This window comes from Anopheles marshallii, chromosome 2, assembly GCF_943734725.1.
Source record: "Anopheles marshallii chromosome 2, idAnoMarsDA_429_01, whole genome shotgun sequence".
NCBI classification, from domain to species: Eukaryota; Metazoa; Arthropoda; class Insecta; order Diptera; family Culicidae; genus Anopheles; species Anopheles marshallii.
Genome location: NC_071326.1, coordinates 4244491 through 4270189, shown reverse-complemented (window position 1 = coordinate 4270189; position 25699 = coordinate 4244491). Strand labels below are relative to the sequence as shown.

Sequence of the window (25699 nt, the reverse complement as noted above, 5' to 3'; positions counted from 1 at the left end):
GCGGTGACAGTTACAATTGTGTGTTTCAAACACAACCCAGGGTGTTACGCAACCCTGCGCATTATTAATTCCTGGTCATGGTAAAAGTCACTTAAGCTCACGTACGATACAAACACCATTCCGGGGGCAGAAAACTAATAGTTTCCTCCTTGTTTCTGTTACTTTCGTTAGCTCTAATGGTGCTGCTCAACTGGCTCACTGGGGTCGATCATATCTTAAGATCATATCTTTTAATGTGTGTATTTTGACGGTTGGAAGCTGCTCTAAACCTCATAGTATATAAATCATTTAGCTCGCTTAAAAATTCAATGATAAGGATTTGAAAAACAGTTAATTTTGTATGAAAGTTGACGAGACCTTTTTATAAAAATTATTTAAGAAATTACTCCCAGTCCGCCATAATTGCACTCTGTAAATCAAAATATTTGATCATATTTCACAAATATTTGAACTCCTCTTGACAGTGTCATGCAAATTCTTCAAGGAATTACTCCGAAAAGCTTGTCTAACATATCAGAAGGTCAAACGTTTCGTACAGAAGCAAAGAAAAACATGGTTTGGATGAACAACAAAGTAGCAAACGCAGCTGAGCTACTCAAAACATGGAGCATCTTCACTCCAACATGCACCAGACTACAATGCATCACTCGATATTTGCACGGTTGTTTGCCAGATGCCGTCTCAAGATCCGAGCTTTTTATTACTTCAGGTATGATCGACCCCTTGGTTAGTAAGTTTCGTTTCCATTTACATCTCGTTTGTTTCTATTTCCGCTTTTTTAAATGGGTGAAATATTTTTGCTCATCTTCTTCCTGATGCTTACATTAGATACGAGTTTTCGGTATGAAATTTAACTAGTCTGAAGTTATGCGAACGGGTTGTTTGGTTGGTTTTAAATGGAGTTGCAAAAATAGTATTATCCCTTTCCTGCTCCATCGTAACTATCATCAAGGTTTGAAGAGGTTTCGTTTTCGAACCGGACGTGAAGTTTTCCCATAGTTTATCGTCATCTTCCTCTGGCTTCTTCGTTCTGTGTAGGCTTTCGATTTGTTTTCGTTTGGTTTGAATGATTGTTACTAAATTTACTTATCTATTGCCCGCTGTACTAATAATGCTCGCCCACAAAAGGGTTTCATCTCGCATAAATCGCTCCTCTATGGCTGTGTTGTTGGTTGGCAAACTAAACGATGGCACGGTATGTGTTTTGATACATGTTTTTAAATGTTATTTTCCTAGCGGCACGGCAAATCTGGTGCGAATGTAGTATGTATTCCCAAAAAATGTGTCTTCCAAAACGGTGTTTTTATTTCTGCAATTTCTATCCCCTAGCTAGATCTGGTGTGACGTGTATGTTTGTAGTTGCATTCGAAAAACCATAACTCAAACTATGGACGGGCCACCCCGACGGGAGCGTACGCCGGTTGGGAAATTCTGGCTCGTTATTTCTGTAGTTGCAGTGTACGCTTGTACGCTTGAATGGATTCCTTTTATGTTTGCTTTAGAATCGTTACGTTTGTTGTCGGTTTCGAGCTTGCGTTGGGTGCCTACACAGGAGGGCCCTACAAGAACACTACGCCCAAACGGCAAGCGCAATTCACCAGGCGATCAGACGCACCGGCAATCTAAATATGGCCCAAAAAGCGCGACAAAGCATGCCCACAAATATGTAACCAAGTGTGTGCGAAAGAGGCCTCTATCGAGCCTTCCACTAACCTCGTAAACTGCAGACGGATGATGATTTGTTCGATCGGACACTGCCAACGGAGGTGCCGGTGCGCCGGCTGGTCGCCCTAGCTAATGGTGTTTTGCTGTGGTGTGGCTTTCAGTTTTTCTTCTACTTTACTTTGTACCTTTCCTCGTCCCGTTTATGTGGGACGTTATGGACGAAGGTGGCGTATAACATCCCCCCCCCCACCGAAGGTGCAACTTTGTTTGTTTAACCAGCTCGTTACAGCCAGTTCGCACTGTTTACCTTTCAAGTGCAATTAAATTGCACCGTCCGAGGATGGGGGTTTAGCCCGTGCGACTATTACTGTTGCTGTGCTGACTCACGTCATATCCGTCACCACCTGCAACTCGTTGGCGAGCTGCATCTTTCCTTTTTCTCTTCTATTGATATTGTTCAACCAGCATATGGAATTCACTAACCCCCAAGCAATATATCACTTCCGCGGGTTCGATAACACTCTTCCTCGGTACGGATCAGTCTACCAATTCAGGCCTCAGCAACGGAAAGGTTGTCAGCTGCTTACATTTGCAAATTCCCGAAATTCGTGCCGCTTGTCACCCCATTGCCTTCGGCTGTCTATTTCCTGCGATCGAGAAACCTCCTGAACACGCTGCTTAAACGTACTCTTACGGCTTCCCTGAGAGAGTGAGTGTGTCTATGGGTGACATGCTGCCTGGTGTGCTGGTTTTTTAAGATACGGAAGCTAGCCTATGTGAATGTGCGATTTGAAGAATGAGATTCGTGGAATGTGGAGATCCTGGGAGTGATGAAGCAAAACCAAGCCATCCACCCCCCCTCTAATGAAATAACCTAAGTAATGAACGTCCGAAATCGGACTACCCTTTACGGATCGAGTCACGCCTCACTATACCCTATACATTAAATAACAATACTACTATGCTGCCCTGCAGGTTCGCGCGCACTAATACCTAAACCCCAGTACCAGGGAATCCCTTCGGCACTGGTTCGAAAAAGCACAGAAAACACACAGAAACAGTCCACGAGAACGCTGAGAGTTTTTGATAAGTGATTTGTTTTACTAGTGTTACCTGACTACCCTGTCACTGTTGTTGTTATTTTGTTTTTTTTTTTGGTTGTTGTGTCCTAAGCGCCTGCTGTCTGCCACGCGACTACTTTTATCTTGAGTGGTTTTCGATGCTCATTCCATTCACATGCATCGTGCTAGATGCTAATGCTGGGTGCCATTGCACTCCCACAAACAATCACACTAACGGCAACAGCAAATCAACTCTCCAACACCATCTGCTCGATGCTAGCGTGGCCCCGCTAGGTACGAGCAGAAGGATAATTAATGCCCTTCTCCTGGCGGTGCTTAAGATTCTTCCGGCTTTTCGTTCGGGTTGCCCCAGAAGCGATCGAAACGATCGCGCGCCTTGTCAAGCACCTCCGTAGCTACGTTACGGTTCGCCAGCGGTGAGTTGATGTCTGACTCGAAGGCCGGATCGTCCAGACAGCGTAGCGTCGAACCGGCCACGGGTTTATCATAGCGAACCGGTTCCGGTGCGGGAACTGGAGCAACACCCGATACTGCCTGATCGGCTTTAGTGTCTCCGACAGTCGGTGGTGCCGCAGATGGTTGGGAGGGTAGCTGGGATGATGGTGGTGGTGGTTGCGAAACGGTCATCGGCTCCGAGATCGCTATCGACGTAGGATTCACCGACGAAGCAACGGATGATTTCGACCGTGGCAAATCATCGTCTTCATCTTCCGATTCCTTAATCGAGCTTGGTTCTAGCTTAGTATCTGTAATGAACATCGGACAATGGAGATTAACCACCCGAAAGGGCAAATTTTATGAATGAATGCATTAACTAAATGGACCAATGTGTGTCGTGAGCTTCCAGGAATTTCTGATCTCTATTCCGTTGTCGGATAAAAACCTTAGTGAAGTTTACCCAAAATACAATTGTTGGCGTTTGGTTTAGTTTTTCCGCGGTCTTGGGGATCCAAGGTCTTTCTTTGATGATCTCGAAACAATTACGAGGCTTGTGCCCATCACATTTGAGCGCCATTAGTTGAAGAATCTTGACACACTGTTTCATATAAAAACTCCATTTGATGAATTGATGAAACATCGGATATATCCAATGAGTTTGAACAAAACATCAAAAACAGTCTGTTGTTTTGAAGTTAACTAATTCAAGTTAATTAATCTGGTTGTCAAATTATATCTGTGATCAAAAGGATAGCTAATAATGGCCGGAATCATACTCTAGGTCAGTTTTTTTGCATGCGTTTTGACGTTTCTAGGCTTATCCGTTTACAGCTCGCTGTGCAAATGACAGGCCAATTTAAGCCTAGGAAAGAAGGATTAGATTGGTTTCCCAATGAAAGCAGCTAACCAAATAATTTTGCTAGCTGGTCTGACTCCAGGTTTGGTCATGTTTCCCATGTGTGAAAAATGTGAATAATTTTTTGTAACGAAAACAACTGAAAAAGGATTATTTTAATAATCAGACTTATACATCATTACAAACGAATTGAAATTAATATTAAATTTCTAAACTTTAATCAATTTTTCTCAAATTGAGGTTTCACAAAATTGATCCCTTGTGTCATTCTTTACGTCAAAATGCCATGTCCTTCACGAATCTGTACAGAATGATACAATCCGGTGCCTGTATTATTTGGCAGATACAGGCTTAAAGCTTAAGCTTTCTAACTTAGAGTATGATCTGCCCCAATGTTGGTTCACTCACTAAGGGAACTGATATGAAAAATAGCAGAGATCAGTCCATTTTTGTAATGCATACGCTATGTCATTTCTTACTAGGCATTTTCGATTGTTCAGAAAGCTCTGGTGGTGCCGACTGTGGTGGTGGCGGCGGTTGTTCTACTGGAGTGGATGCCTTAATTTCACTGTGCGGACGAATCATTGGATCACCTGCAAAACGAAATAAAGCAACAATGCGTTCAAACACTGCAGTTCGAAGGTAACTCCACAGCAGTTGATGTTACCCTCTCGCACATTCTGCGTCACAGTGAACGTTTTCCCGGTGTCCAACGGCACCGTCCAGTTGACGGGATCTGGCGAGCGCATAATGATTTGCTCCGGTGACTTAACTCGCGTCGGTTCTGGAGGTGACTTGATTATCTGCTCCAGTATCTCCGGTGGCGGGGCCACGGTTGGGCCCACGGTTGGGATACTTTCCTTGTCCGCATCCTCAACGCCTGTAGCAATACGCAAATGTGCGCGTGTGGGTGGGTGTGTGCATGGTGCAACAGGTTGGTTGCGGAAGAAGAAAACACGGAAGTGACAAACGTCCAGAGAACATTAGTAACGCTCACTGCGACACGGTACGTACTACAACTACACGCACAATATCACAATCTCTAACTGAAAATAGGATACCAAACGCAAGACGTAGTGATCATTAACGTAAGACGGCACAGGAACCGAAGCAAAGAAGAGAACAAATCAACATAAACTGAGGAAAATCAACGAATGAAGCACTTCACACTATCAAACACACACACACACGCACTGGGAACAACATTAATGGGGGATGGGAAAGTACGAACCAAAAACAGAGCATCTGCCTTTCTCTAAGCAAAACCGCAAACTAAAGAACAGAAGAAGTAATGGTGAGTGGCAACCACACTAAACTAAACATCTGTTGGCTACACAGAATGAAAGAATGCAAGTACACACATATAATCACATCTAGGGAGAGGATCGAAAGAGAGAAAGAAAGAGCATTAGATAAAGAAGAAGATGAAACACATCCTTCCAGAGATAGCGACTACGGATTAGCTACAAAACCAGTAGAGACAGGTGTACAAATCATACTGTATACTGATCTAGTGGCATATGGAGAAAGATATTTACAGCAACGATAGAAAACACACGCTAATACGCTAATGGCACATAAACACACGCACACAAACACTAATACGCATTCACACACATGTAGGTGAGGCGTGAGCCGTTGCTAAGCAACCATACTGCTCACGCGATGAGGGAAGTCGCGCATCGAGATCGCATTTTTAATGTTTAACAAAATTGCACACACACGCGCACTAAAAGGGACTTGATCGCGTTGGTATGTGTGTTTAAATTAATCGAAAGAAATCAACAGTTTGGGTTGGGATGGAAAGCGGTCGTCAGACGCTCGTTTTATGGATTTGTTTTCGTAATGAGTTCGGTTGATTACAGAATCAATGTAATAGTAAAAGAGAGTATAACTTTGGAAAAGAGATAGAGCGACTTTCTAAAGGGAAGGCAATTAGAGAGAGAGAGAGACAGACAGACAGAGAGAATGAGCGAATAGAGGTACGTGACAAAAATGGCAAAATAATGGTTGAATGGCACGACCTTTCCCCCTCCCGTGGGTGGCGAGGGTTACTTACTTCCGATGGGTAATTTTTTGTCCGATTCAACCGATCTGGCGCTGGTACTGCCCCGACCGCCGGCACCACCGACACCGCCCTCGGACACCATCCTCTGCTTCTTCCTCAGCGTACTGGACGCGGACGAAGGGGCAGAGGAGTCGCTCGCCAGACTGGTGGGCGGTTTGACCGACCGGCCCCCCTGCGGTTGCCGCTTGGTACCGGTCGCGAGCGTTAGCTTGGCGCGGGCGGTGGCGGCGGTGGATGGGGTGCCGGTGTTGGTGGTGGACGCGATCATGGACGCGGCCATTGTGGCGGCGGATGATGATGGTGATGCATTGGGAAGATGATTGTTGTTGGTGAGGTTGGTGAGATTACTGGAATGCGGAGGATGGAGGCGGCTCGTGGGCAGGGTGCTGCTCTTCGAGCGGGAGTGATTGGTGGTGGTGGAAAGGGATGCTGGGGGATATCAAAGAAGAGAAAAACAGAGAGATAGTTTCGGATAGAAAGAGAGAGAGAGAGAAAGAGCAGTGAGTGAAAGTGATCGTCAGTGAAGGCGAAGGTGACAAAACCGAAAACGACCGAAAAAATGGGTCGAAAAACAGGGATGTGAACGGGTGTCCACCACGATAGAACGAAACAGAAGCAACAGTCATTGATGGGTTTGTGTGTGTGTGAGTGTACGAGCGCACAGACGATGCGCATCAACCGGGAACCACGGTGGGTGTGTTTGTGTGGAAGAGAAAGAAAAGAATGAATATCGAAAGATTAATGAGTATGGCTGTCGTACCGTACGCCGTACACGTTTTGCATCCATCAATAAATCGTGCGGAACCATGGGGCGGGCCCTTTCGTTGTGTGTATTTGTTGGCCTTGTCAAACGAAACGTTAACCGAACGCATCCGGTCCGCTATTGTGGCTCAAAGCCGGCTAACAAAAGGTTGGGAACGAACAGTGAGGAAGAAGACGAGGCAAAGGAGTTGATGATTGTGGGAGGAGTTGAGTATGACCAAAGAGTAGAAAAGCTAACCGACCGACCTGTCTGTGCAAAATGAAAGTAAGTATGATACAATCCGCCAAGCTGCATTACCATGAATCATCTGGAATCCCTTACAAAAAGAAAAATGTAATTTATGATTTACACATGATCCTTTCTCGCCAGAACGATGGAGACGCCTAGTAGCTTGTACATTTGCTAGACGTTAAGTAGCAAAACATTGCTTTGCAACAAACTGTTGCCAATACAATAACGTCAGCCAGGTATTCGATATTTTGTCCATTCGTTCAACTAACAATTTGTTTTCACTATTCTATGTAAAACTATGTTCAGTTGCTCCACTACTTTACACACATAAGAACAAACTAAAACCATCGAAAAAAGGAAACGATTTAGTATCATCTACAATGTTGGGTATTTTTTCTGTTCTAGCGCTAATTGAAAGCTTTCACCCGGATCCTTTCTAATGCCACTTAGTAGTAACTGCAAACGCCATACAGGTACTGAGGTTTCGACATTCATTTTCCATTTGCAACCATACCAATTCTCGCTGCAAGTGTTAGAATAAGTGGCAAAAGAAACTCCACTTCTTTAGTGGGTACTAATTTGAAAAAAGTTTAAATATACCCTCACACCGCAGCTCGTAATTTGCTTTGGGAGGGTTTTCTTTACATGCTTCTCACTGTACGAGGGTTGTCTTGAAGCGATTTTAACGCCGATTCTCCAGGTTGGTCTCCTCTTTTTTGTTCTATTCTAAATGTAATCTTTCCGGGTACTAGATACTGTTAACTAAAGATATGTTATAACACAGTATAAATGTTTAACTTCTATGGTATGTAATTTTAGCGTACTCAAACTGAGAAGTAATCATAGTGCTATCCAGCTAACGATGGTGAAACATGTAAGGAAGGTATTCGATTTTCGGTAAGTAAGATAGCATCGTAGTTCATTTGAGTACGCAAATCACCTTCACATTCAACCCATCGAATCAATTACTGATGTCGTTTCTAGCACGAAACAATACGAATATGAAACATGGCACAGAAAGATAGGTCAAACAGGTACAAGAAATCCAACGGAGAACAGCAAAACGGGGTAGGAGTGTTAAAGAGGGGTTTCACAAAACCTAAAGGGAAGGGGCTTGCTAGTACCAAAATCTGACTGAACGATTTGCAAAACGGAAGGAACGTAGCTAGCAGAAGTAAACGTAAACTGAAGAACTAACGCAAAACCTAGCATACATTCGGTCGTCCGTCCGCTAACGAACTTCCGCTACCGGTACTCACTCGGCCGTGGTCTTCGTTCCGGTTGCTGCGACTGCTGCTGCTGGTTTTGCGCGATGGTCGGCGCCGTTGCCGAGGTCGGCGTTTTCTTGTGCGTTTTGGCCGCCGATGAAGCCGTCGAGGCAGCGACCGTACTGCCGGAACGGATCTGACGCTTCGGCGAGCCACCGGCAACCACAGGTGCGCTACCGTCGGTGGCGACTGCCGGCCCTACGGATTGCGAACGTCCTACAAAGACGGTGAGGAACGGAATTAGTAGGTGTTTAAGTGACGTTTCGATCGAATTCTGATACAAAAATATGTGAATAGATATTAAATTATCCTGATCTCTCAAACCATGGATGTACACATATTGGACCTCCTGTACTGGAGCTCAGTATACTAAAGAGACTTAGAAGCAGTGGCGTCCCGGGGAAGTATTGAGGCGCTATCAATAAGCGATACTTGGAGCACTGGTGCAAGGGAATTATTGATACGAAAGAACTGAAAGTTACTGACTTTTCTTGCATGGACTGGCTAAGAAAATATTCCCTATTTCGATCAGGAAGGCAACCTAATCACAATTTGTTACTCTGATAATCCAACAGATGACAATACAAAAGCCCCCCGAGAATTACTCACCCTTGCTGGACATTTTCTTCGGGCTGATCTTTTGTGGGCTTCCCTTCTGCGGACTACCGTGGCGTGACAGTGCGGTCTTCTGAGGACTGCCACGCTGTGGACTGTCTGCCTTGGAGCGTGGTATTGCTGGCATAAGCTTCTCGCGTGTCGGCGAAGGCAACAGCGCACCTTCCTCGACATCCGGACCGGTCGTGCGCTCCAGATGGTGACGAATGGCGTCCTTGCGGCTACGGGCGGCTGCGGAGAAGTTCAACCCATCCGGCAGTCCCGGCTTGCTGATCTCAACCGGTCGGGCACTACCCGGTACACGGGCTCCCCGATTGAACGGTTTCGTTGGAGAGCTCTTCTTGTTGTTCTCCTTCTCCTTTTCTTCTTTCGTAATTGGCCTTTAATGGAGTTAAAGGGAAATGAATGCATTGTGCTTTGCTGCATAATCCGCATAAACTGGCGAGCTACGTACCGAACGCTTGATGCCAACGAAAGTGCACTCAGCGAACTGCGACGGGATACTTGGTCCCACAGCTCAACCTGCTTGTTAAAGAGATCCGGATTCATCTCCACTCCCCAGCCCCGGTTCTGCAAAAGAAAAACAAGCAATCCCCCAGAACACAAATCAGAACAAGCGGACAGATTATGACAATGCGTCACAGTACACACCCGGTACTCGCCAGCTTTCTTCCGCAGCTCCAGGACCTCCTTGTACCAGGCATTGTCGATACCGGAACTTGCCTGTGCCCGGGACGCATCATTTGCCTCCGGCGCGAAACCAAACTTTTCCTTCTCCACGCGCAGTGCCTTTATTTTCTGCTCCACAACGCGAGCCATCTCGCCGCGTCTAATTACAGCCCAGGGGGTGACATTATGGAATGCAGAAAGAAAACATACGGATTAGTACCGTCTGCCACCTGCCAGTTGCTTTGCGACATTGAACCAGTTGAAATGAGAAAGTGAAAAAAATGCCCAGCTCATTTGACTTTCCCACGCATATTACTTTTCATTCGGCTGCTGCGACTTTTCCATCGACGGTTCGCAATCGTTGACCAGTGGTTCGAGCTCCGTGGCCGTGGCTGGATTATATAACCCACGTGGCATGAAATGGAAATTCATTCAGATGCATACGGTAAGACAAGGGACAAGGGAGATGTTAGATTGGGGCGAAGTTAGAGTACAAATAAGGAAAGAAGAGAAAAAGAGAGAAAAAGATAACAGAAACATCATTACTCGGTGGGAACGGTTATCCTTTTGCGGTTTTTTTTTGGGCGATAAATATCGGTTATGTGTACGTTCGCAGCACACCACCATGGTGCAATGAACGTACTATCCATTCGGAACATCATATTCGGGGAGCTTAGCATGGGATAAATGGAACGAAGATGTAGGAATGATGCTTATGATGGGAACTCCAAAGGAAAAGGGCTAAGGGACATTGTACAAGGATTTATGAATCATCTCTGCCAGATAAGGATCGTGGTGTTGTACATATCTTTTATACAAAAATAGATCATAGTTTTCTTATTTTAATTTGTTGGACGTGTTATAAAGGCAGTTTGGAAATGCTAAATGTTTGTTTAAGACATTTCAGGATTCATAAAAAAGTTATGCAATTACGTCATGAACGGTTGCACCAACGATTCATTACAGATATGTACCGTTAGGAATGGATTATGCTGCAGTAGGAAAAGGATGTATGATGTATGTCGATATTATTCGAAATTTTGTTCAAAATAAACAAACGATTGAGAAGATACGAGCGGCCAACGGGGTTCGGATACGAATGGAATTGAGTTCGTAAATTATAATAAATGTTACTAGTAATTGCTACAAATAATTAATAAAACAAGAGACAATTTTGCTTTGCTCACCGGGAGAACAACAACTACAGGGTCCGGCCTACATTTCGTTGTAGTATTCGATTTATGCTATTGTAAGACAAACATTCAATTCTCTTAACTTTAGTCTTTAAAAGGAACACATTTAACCAAGCGTGACAGATACTGCCGATCTGAAAGCGTAGATTTAAAGTCAACGGAGAGGAATGCTACTCCTTCATTTGGTCCTTCTTATTAAAGTAGACAAATGTCTGATAGCAATTTTATAAGAAGATAAACACAACTTTCGTTATCCAAATTTAATAAAATCGATTTCCCTAAGGGTCTTGTCAGGATGAGACTTATCTCAGCTTTTCTCAGGTCAATTCCGCCATTTTAAGGATATTCCGAATCATTATGATTTTGAAGAGATTTAGGAGGAGAGTTATGCGAATTCTAGCGAGTTTCAGCGTTGTAAAACGAAGCAAAGAAGGACAGAAAAAACGCGTAAAAAGATTATAATTATACATCAAAGCAGTAGGCAATTGAAGTATGAATACCATTAAGGGAAGGACAGTATTACGCCACAGGATTTAATTAGTGTTGCAGATGATAGCACTATGAAGGATACAGTTGAAAAAAAAAATCCGACCATGCTCAAAACGGTTCAGAAGAAAGATCATAACATTTTTGAAGAACCACTACAGAGAATCTACGGAAACGGAACCGAATGAAGTGGATCTACACTCAAAGGATGTAGAACATGTTTGAAATACAGCAGCGAGATAGTAAACATGGAAACACTAAAGAAATAGAGACAAGAAACAAACTCATCCGTACGACTGGACAGAGAAAGAGAGAGAGAGAGAGAGAGAGAGAGAGAGAAGGAAGGGGCCGTACACAGAGGGGGCGGGGTGGGCGGAGCTTGGGGGAAAGCAAACAGGCGAACTAGCCAAAAAATCGACTGTAAAAGCACGAAAAAGTAAGAGCGACATAAAAAAAAACGACAAACGGAAGAGAACGATGTGGTTTTAAAACGGGATCGGAATGGTTAAAAAGCGCGCGCCCACGCGATCGCACCTTCTCGCTCGTTAGTCGTTCGTTTTTTGTGTACGGAAGCGATGGTGCCGCCACCGGCGGCGGCTCCGATCTGGGCCGCCTTCAGTGCACCCATGGAGAGGGACTTGCGCGGGGGTGCATCGATAGTGTCCGCACCGTCACCGTCGCCAGCGCCGTGCGCACCAGCCCCGGGGCCGCCCTTGATCGCACGCCGCACGTGTGGCCACACGAACTGGAGCCGATACTCCGTGCTCAGTTTGGTAATGGTTTTTTTGAATAGTCCACTAGTAGAAGACTCACCCGCCTGAAACGAGAAGGACATCCAGGTGGTGGTTGGGGGGAGGGGAACGGTGGGAAAGGAGGGAGGATAGAAGTGGGGGAAAATGGGGAGAGGTGAAGGAGGAAGAGAAACTTACGTTAGTACAGTGGTTATGCAATCGCAATCCGGTCCGGCAGTACACCGTCCCGTACGGCATAGTAAGTATACGCTTGGTACAAGAATCAGGGTTTAAAACGTTAAACAGAGAAGAAAAAAAAACGATACGAGAAAAGAGAAAGAAACGCTGGTTTCATGGACAGAGAGGCGTACAGAAATAAACCGCGACACATGAATGTAAGAAACGTAACCAAGAAAAAGAAAGTAACGATGACGAATGTTGGCAGTCTCTGGACACCTTGCTCGTGCTTGTGATATTCTGCTCTCTACATGCGCTACGTATGCACAGTGAAAGGTATGTCATTATGTCCTAAACATCTTAAGATGACAGCGAATGGTGTTTTCATGAGTTGTTTCTGGTTAGCTTCCGTGTGAATGAGTCTTGTGAGCGATAAAAGTGCACCATATGTACATGTGCGTCATGCTCTCGTTGCATGAAGTGCTTGGAGACGCGCTACACAACACACAGAACCGAAATGTAACAAACGAGGAAAATAGGTAGCTGATGAGTGGTCCCTAAGCCTAATGAAGTGATGAAAATGAGTGACACATTACGCATCTACACATCGTATCTACTCTAACTTCAAACCCCTGGTAGCAGGTTTAGTCATTAGAGCTGTGATAAGAAACAAACGCACACCCACACACACCCACACACACACGCAAGCAGACTCGCGCATTCACAGAGCAATAAAAGCACACAGAAGGCACACACACACGCGTTCATTTTTAAAGACGTAACAAAACAACACTCGGCAGCAAAAAAAAGAACCGCAGGGAAAACCCAAAAAGGAAAACGGGGAAATAGGGGCGGGGGGCGAAGTATCGTCAAACAAAAGCGCCCACACACACGCACGAAGAAAAGCGCCAACGTTACCTGTTCCAGTGCCCTGCCCGCGTTCGAAACCGGCGGCGGCTCGATGGTTCCGTTCGCATATCCGGTCCCGGTTGGAAGCCTTCCGTTAGAGACACCTGCCGGCGGTCCCTCCGATTTACTGCGGCGCGACGGCGTTCCACGCTCTTCAGACTGTAATTAAAATGAATACATTGTTTCTCGCTTGGGCAATTGTTCAGATACAGGTCAAGGAGACGGGGCGGGGTATCGTTGGTTTTCCGTTGTTGGATTGTTTTCTACGCACAGATTTGAGAACTCAGATCCTCAGATTTCTTCACGAAGAAATTAGATTTTTCCGTCAAAAGAAACATGGTTCCCTTTCTCTTCTTGCTAGCTCTTTCAGTTGGAGGTGATGTTCTGAATGGGCGATTTGACGCTCAGGATTGGGGTTTCGCGATCTCGAAAGGAACTCCACATTTACTACACTCAAACTGGAGCATCGTTTTAAATATCGAGCCCAATGCAAATTGGCAGTTGCGTATGAAAACATAAATGAATAGCATTGTAAGCATGGGTTACCGAGAAAGTTACTGCGTGATAATTGATAGTTCCCAAGCGCTTGAACTCCTTGCACTGATTAGGTACACGAGCAAAGCGTCAGCTCTACGCATGTAAACGAGGCTGACCCACTTTACTGTTGCATGGAGAAGCTTTTGCAGTTTAGCATATACACTGTTGGCGTTTGAAACACTTCATTCGATCTCGCATCATGGAGACGATTTGGAGAAGCAGGATATTACATCATACTGCGCAAAGCGGAAATCAAACGTACTGTTCAGAGAAAAAGCAAACAACACTAACAAAATGCTGACTAAATAGGGAATGCTCGGATTTCTAGTTCGGTTGGAACGAATTGGCACTAAGCTATGCACGTTGAGGATCAGACAGCTAAACCAATGGTTTACAATACATGCATTACATGAAATGAGATTCGTTTAATGTTTTTTTTTAATTTTTATTACAGAGACTCTCTATATCGTCAACAGTGAACAGTACATTTTGCATTCTTCTGCCTCTGTGGCTAATGTCACGTGCAGTACATGTGGAGCGAATGCTGTAAACCCTGCATATGGAAACGTGTTGGCTGACGGGGTGTTGCTCCGCGTACAATGATGCCTAGTGCTTACGGAGTTTCCAAGCACAAATCCAATCGCAATCAGTTAACGTAACGTATTCATTTTAATTAAAATCTTTCAACAGATCGACTTAGCCACTACTGCACTACTGCAAACACACACACGCACACGCTTCTATACGATTGTCTTCCTAAGGCACACGCTCTAGCTCTAGTCCATAATGCTGGTAAACACTAATCTATACGTGGTGTGGCACTGTGGCAGCTATCCACTACTACGGAAAGGCGCGCAAGTTCACTAGATACTTCAGTCACACACACAATACACACGCGATCAAAAGAAAACAGTAACACATTTTCCTTTAAATAATAGATAGCAAAAGCCATAACACGGGAAGGAAAATAATAAAACAATCGATAATTAACGCTACCGTTGGCGCATTTGTTACAGTCAGCAGATAAAAGCAGGAAGTAGCAGGTAGATAAATTGGTGCCCGTGCTTGTCATGTGCTTGTCTTCTTCGTGAGAGGTCAATGTGCTGCAGAAGCTTGTGCAAAGCACCATACATAGCGTTTCGATTTGTTTTATCAGCTGTCCAGCCACTTCAAGGGAGGGGAATGGTGGTTTTATATAAATGTTGGTGCTATTGGGTGCATTTGGGGTTTTCGTTCTGATGTTGCACTTACGGTAAAGTGTTCAAAGAAAGCATTCAAAGCAGGGCCTACTACTACATGGAGGCGCCTGGTCATTTGTGAGATTTGTGTTTAAATGTTCATATCCTGTTTTATAGCGATTTAATTAGTAAAAAAAAGTTTACATCCAGCTTAAAGAAAGAAACTTTTTCATTGTACTTCTATTGGAATGTTGCATTTGCAGCTTAGTTCAAAAATGTTTAAAACGGCATTAAATGCAAAAGGAGTCGCCTGGTCGTTTGTGGGATTGTGTTTAAATTCGGGCGTTTTGCAGCAAATAATTATAAACCGCGTCAAACAAGTGAACTTTTGCGTTGAGATTTATCTTTTGATTACCATGCAGGTTTGCTTAACCGTGCTTTAAACGGAATTTACATGGAGACGCCCGGCCGTTTGTAAAATTATATTACATATTTCAATAGCTAAAGCTGTTTGATGCAGTTCCGATTGACAATGAAGTTGCAAGAGGTTGTATTAGTAGCACAAAAAAACTTCGACTCTCTTGCCATTCTTTGGTGGCAATATTTGGCACCTTCCGTTTGTATTTTGCTGTAGAAGGCCCTTAGAGCCAAATGGAACTACACGTGTCTTGGTACTTGGTGTTGTGTTTTTGTATAGCGTTTAAACATATCTGGCCAGCTATAATGAAACACTGAACATCGAGTTTTATTTTATTTTGTTTTGCATGTAACTCAAACACAATGGAAAACACCAACATAACTCATTCTTGAACAGTCTTGTGCATCGTGGCATCGTTGTTTTTTTCGTACAGAATTAAAATCAAACAATGATTCAAAAGCGAAAAATATAACGAAAGAAGAGAAAGGAAAGCGAATACACGATACAAAAGTATTCCTAACCACCATTGGTGCCATGACACATTCTGGGGGAGGGAAAACCCTGCATCCTTTCCGCATACCGTCCTACTTACCCTTGCTCTAGTGTGAGTCGTTGCTCCAGCATCGGTACGATCGTGCCCGATGGCTTCAGATTTACCCCGTGTGGCCAAAAACTCGTTCGTCCGATACGCTAGCTCGGGACACTTTTTCCTTCTCGGCAAGGGCGGTTCGTTGATCGAGGCTACGGTTTGTTAAGGGTTAAAAAGAAAGAGACAGAAAAATACAAGTGGGGGAAAAAGAGACAGAAAACAGTATCCGGTTAAAACGAAGGCACTCAAAAACTGCGCGTTTCAGTTCAATCTATTGTTGTAACACAACATATGGCTAGGTAGCTAGAGCGAAACAATCATTGTTGTACGCATATCATCAGTTAACATACAATATGTAATAAATGGTCAACTACGGTTCCGAATCACCTACCGGCACGACAACGATTGCACATGCAAATAAAATGTTAGCTAATATATGTACAGGACTTATCGCTAGCAATACAATAGAATGTCTCCCCACTGGATCCAGAACGGGGATTCCACCCCCGGGCGCAAAGCTCAATCGTACCACGTTGCTCTACTTATAAACTTCTGCTCCAATCACGATCACAAATCTGCTCACTGTCTCCCTCACCCACGAATGTCACCGGAGCTTACACTGGGTAAAGTACTGGCTGGAAAAGCTTTCGTTCCACTTGCTTTCGGATAGTACTTCCGCCCGGATGTCTAATTCAATTTTGATCCATCACAGAACCATTCAACCGGAACAATGCAAACACCAGGACGTTACACACAGGGTGCGACACCCTGTCCCGTACAGTCAATGTCAAATATGAAATAATTTATGACGACACTAGCGTCGCACACAGGCGTGACAACGTGGCGCGAGACAGTGGCAGAGTGTGAGACGCAGAGAGACGCAGAATGGGCTTTTGATGGGACACATTTTTCAAGGACTATTACAGCAAAGACAGTCGCTGGCGAACGTGGAAGAAGAACGATCTGCTAATCACTACACCCAGCAAAGCTACAATGCAAAGCTGCAAAAACATGTTTCTGCCCGAAAAGCATTACGAGAGCAGTGGCGCACCAATGAGCTCATTGCTAAATCGAACCGGATCGGAAATTTCGAACTTATCTTTCCACATGGGATGTTTGTAGCCTGCCCGAGTGGAAAGCTCTCGCTATCGTAATGCTCTGCGGCCGTCCTTTCCTCCCCAGCCACAGTCATGCTGTGAGTTATGATTTGTATGTGTGTGTGAGTGTGTGTGTTTATCTGTCTGTTTGTGTGTGATGAAACAATGGAGCATGAGAGGTTGAGGGCTAAACGATTGTTATGCGCTGTTTGCCATGCATTAAAAGGATGCTTTTATCCGAATGGCACCGAATATAGGCGGAATATGTTTTCGAACCATGTTTGTACAACCAAACAACGCACACGCTGTCCACATTTTACGCAACCCACCATATCGCCCTGCTTCACATGTACTTACGCTTCTAAGAAAGCCAGATCAATGCTCGCACGAGACTACAAAAGCCTAAAGGGCAAACAGCGCCTTTCGTTCGTGTTTGTCGCCTTTCGGCGACGATTCCAGCTAAGGACATTGAAGTTGCTTGGTAAACATAAACCAACGGTGACGATTTCATCATCACTCTCGGTAGAAACGTGAATTCATCACACGCGAGAGCGAATATTAAATTCCTAACGAGTATTCGTGCAAATGCGAAGCTGGACATAACGAAAAAAAATACAACTCATGCATTACGACCTGACGTCAAGAATGCTGGTTGGATGCCTACAAAAGGTTTGGATAGTTTGCTCAAAAAAAAAAAGGAGAAGAACGACGGAACATCATCTCAACGATCGATTGAATCGATCAATCGCTTTGCGTTGCTTTGGTTTGCTGGTTCATCTCCCATACAAGGGACCGAACAATTTGATGTTTCGTAGGTTACATCATTCGGCGCTCAAGCGAACCTTTGAAGGTCATACCCTTCCATCAACCGGCGAGAGAGAGAAAAATGGATCAAAATTGATGCTGTAGGCACACCGTTAAACCTGTAACTGCATCGCATCTAATCGCCCTGTGATATGGCGGAAAAAATTGCTTTTTCTGTTGTCCGATTTTGTGGATTCTCGTTGTAGAAGAACCGTACGAAGTTAACATTCAATTAACTCACGAAATGAATGTACTTTGTGTTGGTGCAATAAAGCGAAACAGCACTCATTTTCTACCTTTACTTTTCGCTTTTCATTCACCCACGAACGATGTTACGTCAACAGATTTCGCAAAGCGAAAGCAACCGTCTACCGGGGTTGGCGTTGAAAATGGACCTCGGAAATCTTTCCGAACACGCAATCCGGAACCGGAAACCGGGGTACTGCTCGCAAACACACTGGCCCAACCATTGGACCGAGCCGAACCGAAGCAGGATTGGAAAAATCGAAACAATTACGCATGCATGTTTTATGATCAATTGACGGGCATTTCTGTTCGCCCCAGCAGTGCTACACCATGGAGGCACACGGAACAAACAAAACCTAAAACCTGCACGCACACAATGAAAGCGAAAGTATTGCGCCGTGCACACATGTGTCCGGGAAGTTTCGATCGATTCCAACAGTACCCGGAACGGGGCCATTAATTTTAATCGGAACAACCACCGCATAATTGATGAAATTCCAAGCACGGTGATAAAAACTGTTTTGCAAGCGCTGGCAAAGGTTTATTTTATGGCCGAACGAACGAACGGTGGTGCCGGCAAAAAAGACCAAGCAAAAGAAAAAAAAAGGGACAATTGCTTAGGATTGAGGTCAGTGCACAAACACATGTCCAACAAAAACCAGTTTAAAAATCCAAATCCAAGCTGACATCAGCATCAATACGTTTAGCTTCTGTAGCACATTCTTTTTCCCTTTAATCCTCGGTTGATCCACCTCTGCTTCTTCAGCCTCGTTTGGCGCTTTTTCTCGCTCGCTTTAGCTTAGTGACAATTATAAAATGCTCTCATTTGCAAACCCCGTGTCGAAAAGCATTCGATTGGCCGCTAGCCAATCAGAGCACTGTTTCGGAATTATGCACTGCAAACCGTACCGTACCCGGCACTCATTTGCAGCGAAAACCTCAGCCATTTTCGGTCAAATCTTCCCCCCAGCTGGGGGGGGAAATAAAAACAGCACATGTGAAGCGAACATGGTGGCATGTGGAGCTTTGCGTGAGCGTTCGGTGTGTGCGCGATAATTTAGTGAACCAGATTTGTTGGACTTCAAACTGCCCCAAACTGCGCAAGCTATGCAACGAAAGGAACGAACAAACAACAACAACAAAAAACACAACTAAGATAACGAGCAATATCATCAGCAGCACAAAAGAAAAACCCCCATTGGCACAAACGGTATACGCAACATTGGGTAGCGTAAGCCACCACGGAGCCCTAGAATCGGTTGACCAGTGTACGTGTGTGTTTTGAGTTTCTGTATGGGTTGTGTATTGTCTGTGTGTGTGTGTGTGGCCAGAATTACGGGAGTATACCGAGATACCGGTAGACCGGCAGGCGGAAGCGGAATCACCTTCGATAAACTTTTCATCCTCCGTTGATTTCGAGAAAAAGTGATCCGCCTTCGAGCTGGCTGCTTGAAAAATAGATACACAAGGTGTAAGAGATGAGGGAACGTAAACGGTTCTACTGTTTCAATGGCATTTGGGAGGGCGGGGGGGTAGTTTTGTTTCTGTTCGTTCGGATATACCAAATGTGTCAGCCTTGTTGCTTGTTGTTGTTGTTGTTGAAGACGGTAGCTAATGAGCGGCACAAACGCGCGAAACTGTATCCTGCCCGAGCCGAACCGAAACGTGAACGTTTACATTGCGCGACACGGATTATGGCACCTAATCAGGATAATGAGCCGTGCTGGGAATCAAAAACCTTTTCGGACGTTTCGATTCCATGCCAACGCCTTTCAATGGAAGGTTTAACGCTACTGCTTACACCGTCGGCGAAGGCGAAGGTGGTCCGAACGAAGCTTCCTCTATCGTGTTCGGGACTCATTTCAATCAATTATTTGCGTTTGGTTCTGAATGCTTTTTTTTCTACTGGACAGAGTACAATTTTATAGCCCCGAGTGATTCTTGAGCTAACGTCCGCGATTTATTATCACTCAATTAGTTAAACGCATTCACACACACATTATCACTGTAATTCACAAGCAGACACACACACATACATCAATGGGAATGAGAAAGCACAGAAAAGCTCATTGGAGGTTTCGTTTTGGTAAATCGGTGAATCGTGAAGGTGACCTTGCAGGGTTATTATCCTTCCAACAAATTGAAAAGTATCGTGTTTAACTTGCTTCATTTGGACATGAAGTTTCTTTTCTTGTCCAACAGTGCTCGATCGGGTCTGGGTAATTAACCGGGCCTTTTGTGGAGTTCAGCCATAAAACATGCTGTCCCGCTGGCAGCAAAAGCGTTGAATAAACTAACAAATTAATCAATAGAGACCAACTGCACCGAACATTTGCCATGAGTAGTAATTGGAAAACAATTTTAATTATTTGTTCTCCACGTGTCACGCGCATATGTGGTGGTTTTGCGGAACAACCAAACCATATCGTGACATGCAAATGGAACAGTCCAAGGATGTCGTGCACCAGGAAACAATCATCGAGAGCGGGACCGAAAAGAAAAAAAAACGAGTCGCATCGGTAGTAACTCGAAATTGGAATCACAACCCACAGAAAGCTGCTGCTAACACATTGACCGCCCGGCTCTGGAGGGCTGTGGACGTAGCAAATCCGGCTCAAAACATGCAACGCGCATGTTGAAACGACCGCCAGGACATTCCATCACTGAACTAGAAATCACTACCACCGGCACACGAAACACGCAGTTAAAGGTGGCATGCGGTGGAAATGTCACCAACTCGGACCAACAAGATCGATCGGTTGTCGGCTTCACTATAAAAACGACTCAAAGAGGAAAACCGATTCACTGCGATGGAAGGATTTTGGTTGAATCATTGTCTTGAAAATTCGCTGCACGAGTATGCGAATTTTCACATTCAATTTCCCAATAAACATTTGAGTTTTTCGCAACCTCTCGCACAAGCAACATTGCGGCAACACACGGTTCAGCACGGTTTTGCATTTTTAAAACTTTAAACTAAAAACTAGTTACACAGAGGAACTGCCGGCTCGGGAGCATCCATTATCGGCAACGATGACGAACCGGTGCTCTGCGGCTACGCATAAAATTATCTTTCGCTCAAACTTTCCCATTAAACTTTTCCGACCCCGGTGTACGTGCGCCCAGCCGGCCTGAGAGTGTGTGTCTGCTCGTGAACAAATGGGTCTGTGTGTGTTGCTGGCTTTTGATACGTCCCAATGGCGTCTATGTCCTGTTATTATTTTTCTTTTTTTCTTAATGTTGTTGTGTGCCATAGAAAACAAAAACCAACTAGGCTAAGAAACGGTTAGATAGAGCGGTAAAGATAAGGAGAAAAGTTTTGCTCCAAATTGCAGGCTTTTCCCCATGACGTTTGTGTGTGTGTGTTACCCCCGCTAGATGTGTACTTGTTACGTATGAAAGCGTGGTTGTGTTCAATTTGATGTCTATTATGCTTTCTAATCAGCTACTTCAATTGTTGTTCAAATGAAAAGCTGCAAGAAAATGAAATCATCTATTCCGTGACGGGGCTTTTTGTTTATTCGAGAAGAAAATAAAAGTCGAGAATAAAAAACATCAACGAAGAATGGAAGAAACTGGTGGTTGTAGGCTACCGAAGTGGGTGTATTGTGGGTGAATAATGCGCAGCGTTTCATAATTACCGAACTGATTTGGCACAGGTGGTTTTCTTACGACATCGGGTCCCCCGGTATATTCGTGCCATCGATACGTACTTCTATATTCCGAATGGAGCTGTGGAAAAACGATAAGAGACAAAGAGAATAGTAAAAGATTAGACCAGCTTCACTCATCGACGTCAACATCCCGCAAAGGATAAAAAAAATTAATCATCCTCATTATAAACAACAGTTGCGCAACGTTCGCTAATTGGGTCATAACAATGAACATAAATTGGGATTTCTGACGTAAACACCTCAACCTTCTGGGGCGGGGGGGACCTTCAAACATGCACGGCAATTCAGGAAAAAGTTGTTCCTGGTCCTGAAATCTTGCACGATCGTTGCAATTGCTAAAGTTTTCCACCGACGGGCACAAACGCCGACCGGAAAATTAGTTTTGTTGCGCAAGTTCATTAAACCAACAATCCTAGGCTTACAGTTTGCAGTTAATAATGACACCAGATGGGTTAATTTCTGTGTAAATGCGTAATGTATGCAAACTAACAGAAGATTAGCCATACAGACAAGCTTTACTCCTTATAGATTTACGTTAATAAGGTGGTGTATTGTAGGTTTTTTTTATAAAATGAGTTTTATAAATATAAAAATGTTAAAATGGACAGAAATCCCTTTGAGTTAGTTCCAACTAAAGGAAAATATTGTCCAAAATATGTCCAACAATTTCAACTGTTCATTAAACAACTGTATAGCAAGGATATATTAAATCGAGTACAAATGAAGGCCTCTCTTGGCTAACTTTCAATTAAAATTATTTTTTCCAGGGATAAAGTTGTCATAGTTGTATCAACCTTGGTATATGCAATTTCCCAACCGTTTGTGCTACCAACTTTCTTTGTCTATAAGCATCGGATGGAGGAAAGGATACATATTTTTGGATGGAGATTGAGTATCAACTATCAACTAGAAGTCGGTCAAGTCTGACCTGTTCAAGAAGCTCATCGAACGAATATCTATTGAAGGATATCTAAGTAAGAGCTGGATATCTGATCTAGTCAAGCCATTAAAATCACACCAGAAAATCGAGTCTTAAAAGTTATAAAAGCTATCCATAAGAACTTCCGAGATCAGGAAGATTAAGATGAAGTCATGGCGATCTCGAGTTTAATATCTGCGGTATTTCAGACCTCAACCTTTACGCATTAAAACCCCTAAGCTCTGATTGGCTAATAGCAACATGGGAATGATACCGGACATCGCAATTCGTGATACTCTTCTAGGCCGTGTAATAATCTATTCGAAAAATAAATACTTAATTTAAATCAATCCGTGTTGCATAAATCGCACAGTAAACCCAATAAAATTCAGCTGGAGATTACAAAATCCATATAACATTTAAAAACCCGACCAGTCTATGTGGCTGTAAGCATAACTGAAACTGCAAATATAATTAACCTAAACACATAAAACGGTGCCTATCATAGAAATTCTACTCGCATCCTTTTACACTACAAAATTGACCCCCGACAAGGGCAGTTGCTTCACACAACGGAAAAGCGTTCTGGCGTCAGCAAAAGAATGGGCAACAGCGAGCGTTCGAACGTTTCGTAATCCACTATTTTCCACGCCAACATACCAGCATGCTAACAGACCGTTAGCCTCATTTTCTGTACGCTTTGCGTATGCACCTGTAAGAAACCGGCGAACGAACCATATGAGCCGTTCGTGGCTAACCCACCCGGGGTATCCACACCGTGACCTGCGCTCCCCTGGTAAACACCATCCTCATAAAACACCGGGCACGACACGATAGTCGTGCCTGCATTTGCCCTGCTCAATGCGGATATTTTCGTCGGCAAAGCGAACGCCGGCTTCAGCGCGAACCGCGCGATATTACTCAATGGAGGCCAGAGCGACGTATTGCAACCCACGACCGAACGCTGCTGCAGTCAAACCAGAACCACCCCGGGGGGTGGAGGTGGTGGATGACTTTTGAATTGCATGCAACTATTTCATGAAACGGTGTGAGAGTGTGTTTCTTCGTTCATATTTTTTCGGCCCTATGTGTTCCAGCTTTGCACCGTCATTCAACGTGCTCTCTGCACTTTCCATCGCTCACCTTGCCGAACATGTGCGCCGTTGAGTTCGTCCGGCCACCCTTTACCGGAGCACACTGCCACTGCCAGGAAGGATATCGTTGGAATTTATGTTTCCTCCTTAACAGATGTTTGTGTGAGCGTAATTGCTTTATTGAGCGGTCTGTGGTGAAACCGAGAAATCGAGTCCTGGGTTGTGCTGGTTGTAAGACCAGTCCCCGAACTTGCCGAATCAATAATACACATGGCACGGAAAAAAAGGATAGACCACCCTTCCGCGACCAGTTTTACGCCCACATTTCCCACCCGTGGCCAGCCCCAATGGCTTACGTCATCGGAAAACTAGAAACATACAAAAACACACGCACACAGACGCTCTTTCTGCATCGGTATAGCAAACGAAATTCAACATGTGTCGCGAAGGATGTGTTCACAATCTGTACCTTGGAAAAGTACCATCAGCACAATGCGCCCACACCCTCTCGGAAGGTAATGTCCAATTCGCACAATCTCATTCACCATGCAAAGGCTACGGAATATGCCCGTAAATGTCATCACAAGGACACGCCCGGACTGTCGAACGTTAGCATACTTGTCTAGCCGCTCTTGAGGCATCCGCCGTGTGCATGAATAATCATCGTTCCCATCATCTTCAATCAACATCGCGTCGCGTTACCGATATACCAGGGGCAGGGACTTTCACAGGAGTGGGTGGACTATGTATACGATTTATTTTCAGTCAACTTTTTTTACACAGATGTTCCGTTCCATCCGACCATTCCACCCACCACACACGGTACAAATACCAAGCTCGTAGGGCGGCAGTACGCGATCAATAATTGTGTACAAACCAACCCGGAAAAGGGCTGCTGGAAAACTTTCTAGACCGACCGAACCTAGACTGCAGACATTCCCGTTCCCGGGGAGTGATCCTTCGTGTCGCCGGGAATGACTCAGGGACTAAAGCAGAGACTGGAGGGTTCAATACAAAAAATCCCAAACTGAAGAAGAAGCCGCAGTGGGTTTTCTTTCCTTGCAACCCCCGAAGTCCGAAGGAAACAGAGGAAACTGATCGATGACATAAGGAAACCATCCTAGACATTGATTGATGGACAATGTTCACCATAGCTTATAGTTATTTATAGTTCTCTAGAGCTTATCAAACATTTTAAAGTTTGTCCGCCAGGGTGCAATGAAGGCTGGGAAGTTGTATTAATAGCAGATGAGCGAACTTATCGCAATCGGACCGGATTGAAGCTCTTGCAAGTGGAAGAATTTGTACAAATAGGACCATCGGTCTATCCTCTTGGATATAGCACGGAAGATACGTATATATATCGAATATGTTAGTAATATTATGAGAAACAAAACCAGTTCTTGTGAGTTGAAGGACTAACTTATTGAGGCGTGAGCAACATTTTTCACGAAATAAACGATCTCTAAGACATATTCCAAAGTTGTCTATGAAGTTTATTCACTCATCTAAAGTACAATCATCAATATGATGTAGAAATTTGTGTTTCATCTTACCACTTCTTTGATTCTTAAGTCTACACAGGAGTGTCTTATATACACATATAATGGAACGTCTTTAACGGAACGTCTTTCTTTTCCTCACGTACTTATAGATAAAACCCGTAATACCCGCATTCAACTTCAACCGAACACGCATTTCACCTACCTTATCTACAGGCATTGATGGGCACGCTCTACAAAGGTTCCAAAATGAGCCGATCATGAAGCCGGGTGTTTGCTGGATGACCGTCGAGACACTGAAGGAGTATTAAAACTGGTGGCAAGAAAAACGAGAAGCGTAAGTAAAGAACGTTCCGCCAGGTAACTTCATCCACCTCGCAGGCTGCCGGAGCTCGGAAAAAAAGCCAATACTTACTGTACGTTGGTCCCTGCCGGGTGACCCAACGGCTAGCACGTAGCGGATAGCGGTAAACAAACGAAACGTGGCAAA

The 25699-nt window shown here is 44.4% G+C and overlaps 1 protein-coding gene across 1 annotated transcript; it reads right to left on the bottom strand.

The window, feature by feature from the left end:
* Positions 1-3062: 3062 nt before the first annotated feature.
* On the bottom strand, positions 3063-25471 carry LOC128710291 (serine/arginine repetitive matrix protein 1-like). The gene is made up of 15 exons (XM_053805341.1): positions 25415-25471; positions 21662-21752; positions 19406-19468; positions 15877-16025; positions 13161-13310; positions 11869-12151; positions 9972-10047; positions 9638-9815; positions 9441-9556; positions 8981-9366; positions 8363-8587; positions 6101-6538; positions 4709-4921; positions 4521-4634; positions 3063-3493 (listed from the first exon to the last, which is right to left on the bottom strand). Exons 1-15 carry the CDS (start codon positions 25469-25471, stop codon positions 3063-3065), a joined length of 2970 nt encoding a protein of 989 aa, XP_053661316.1.
* Positions 25472-25699: the final 228 nt, after the last annotated feature.

What these genes read in the sequence shown, in the direction of transcription:
- LOC128710291 (XM_053805341.1), bottom strand. Translation starts at nt 25,471, where the DNA reads ATGATCGGCTCATTTTGGAACCTTTGTAGAGCGTGCCCATCAATGCCT. An exon ending in ACCTGTGCCAAATCAGTTCG is followed by an intron (nt 19,469 to 21,661) that starts GTAATTATGAAA and finishes CTATTTTTCAAG; the next exon opens with CAGCCAGCTCGAAGGCGGAT. An exon ending in TCGTTGGCATCAAGCGTTCG is followed by an intron (nt 9,367 to 9,440) that starts GTACGTAGCTCG and finishes ACTCCATTAAAG; the next exon opens with GCCAATTACGAAAGAAGAAA.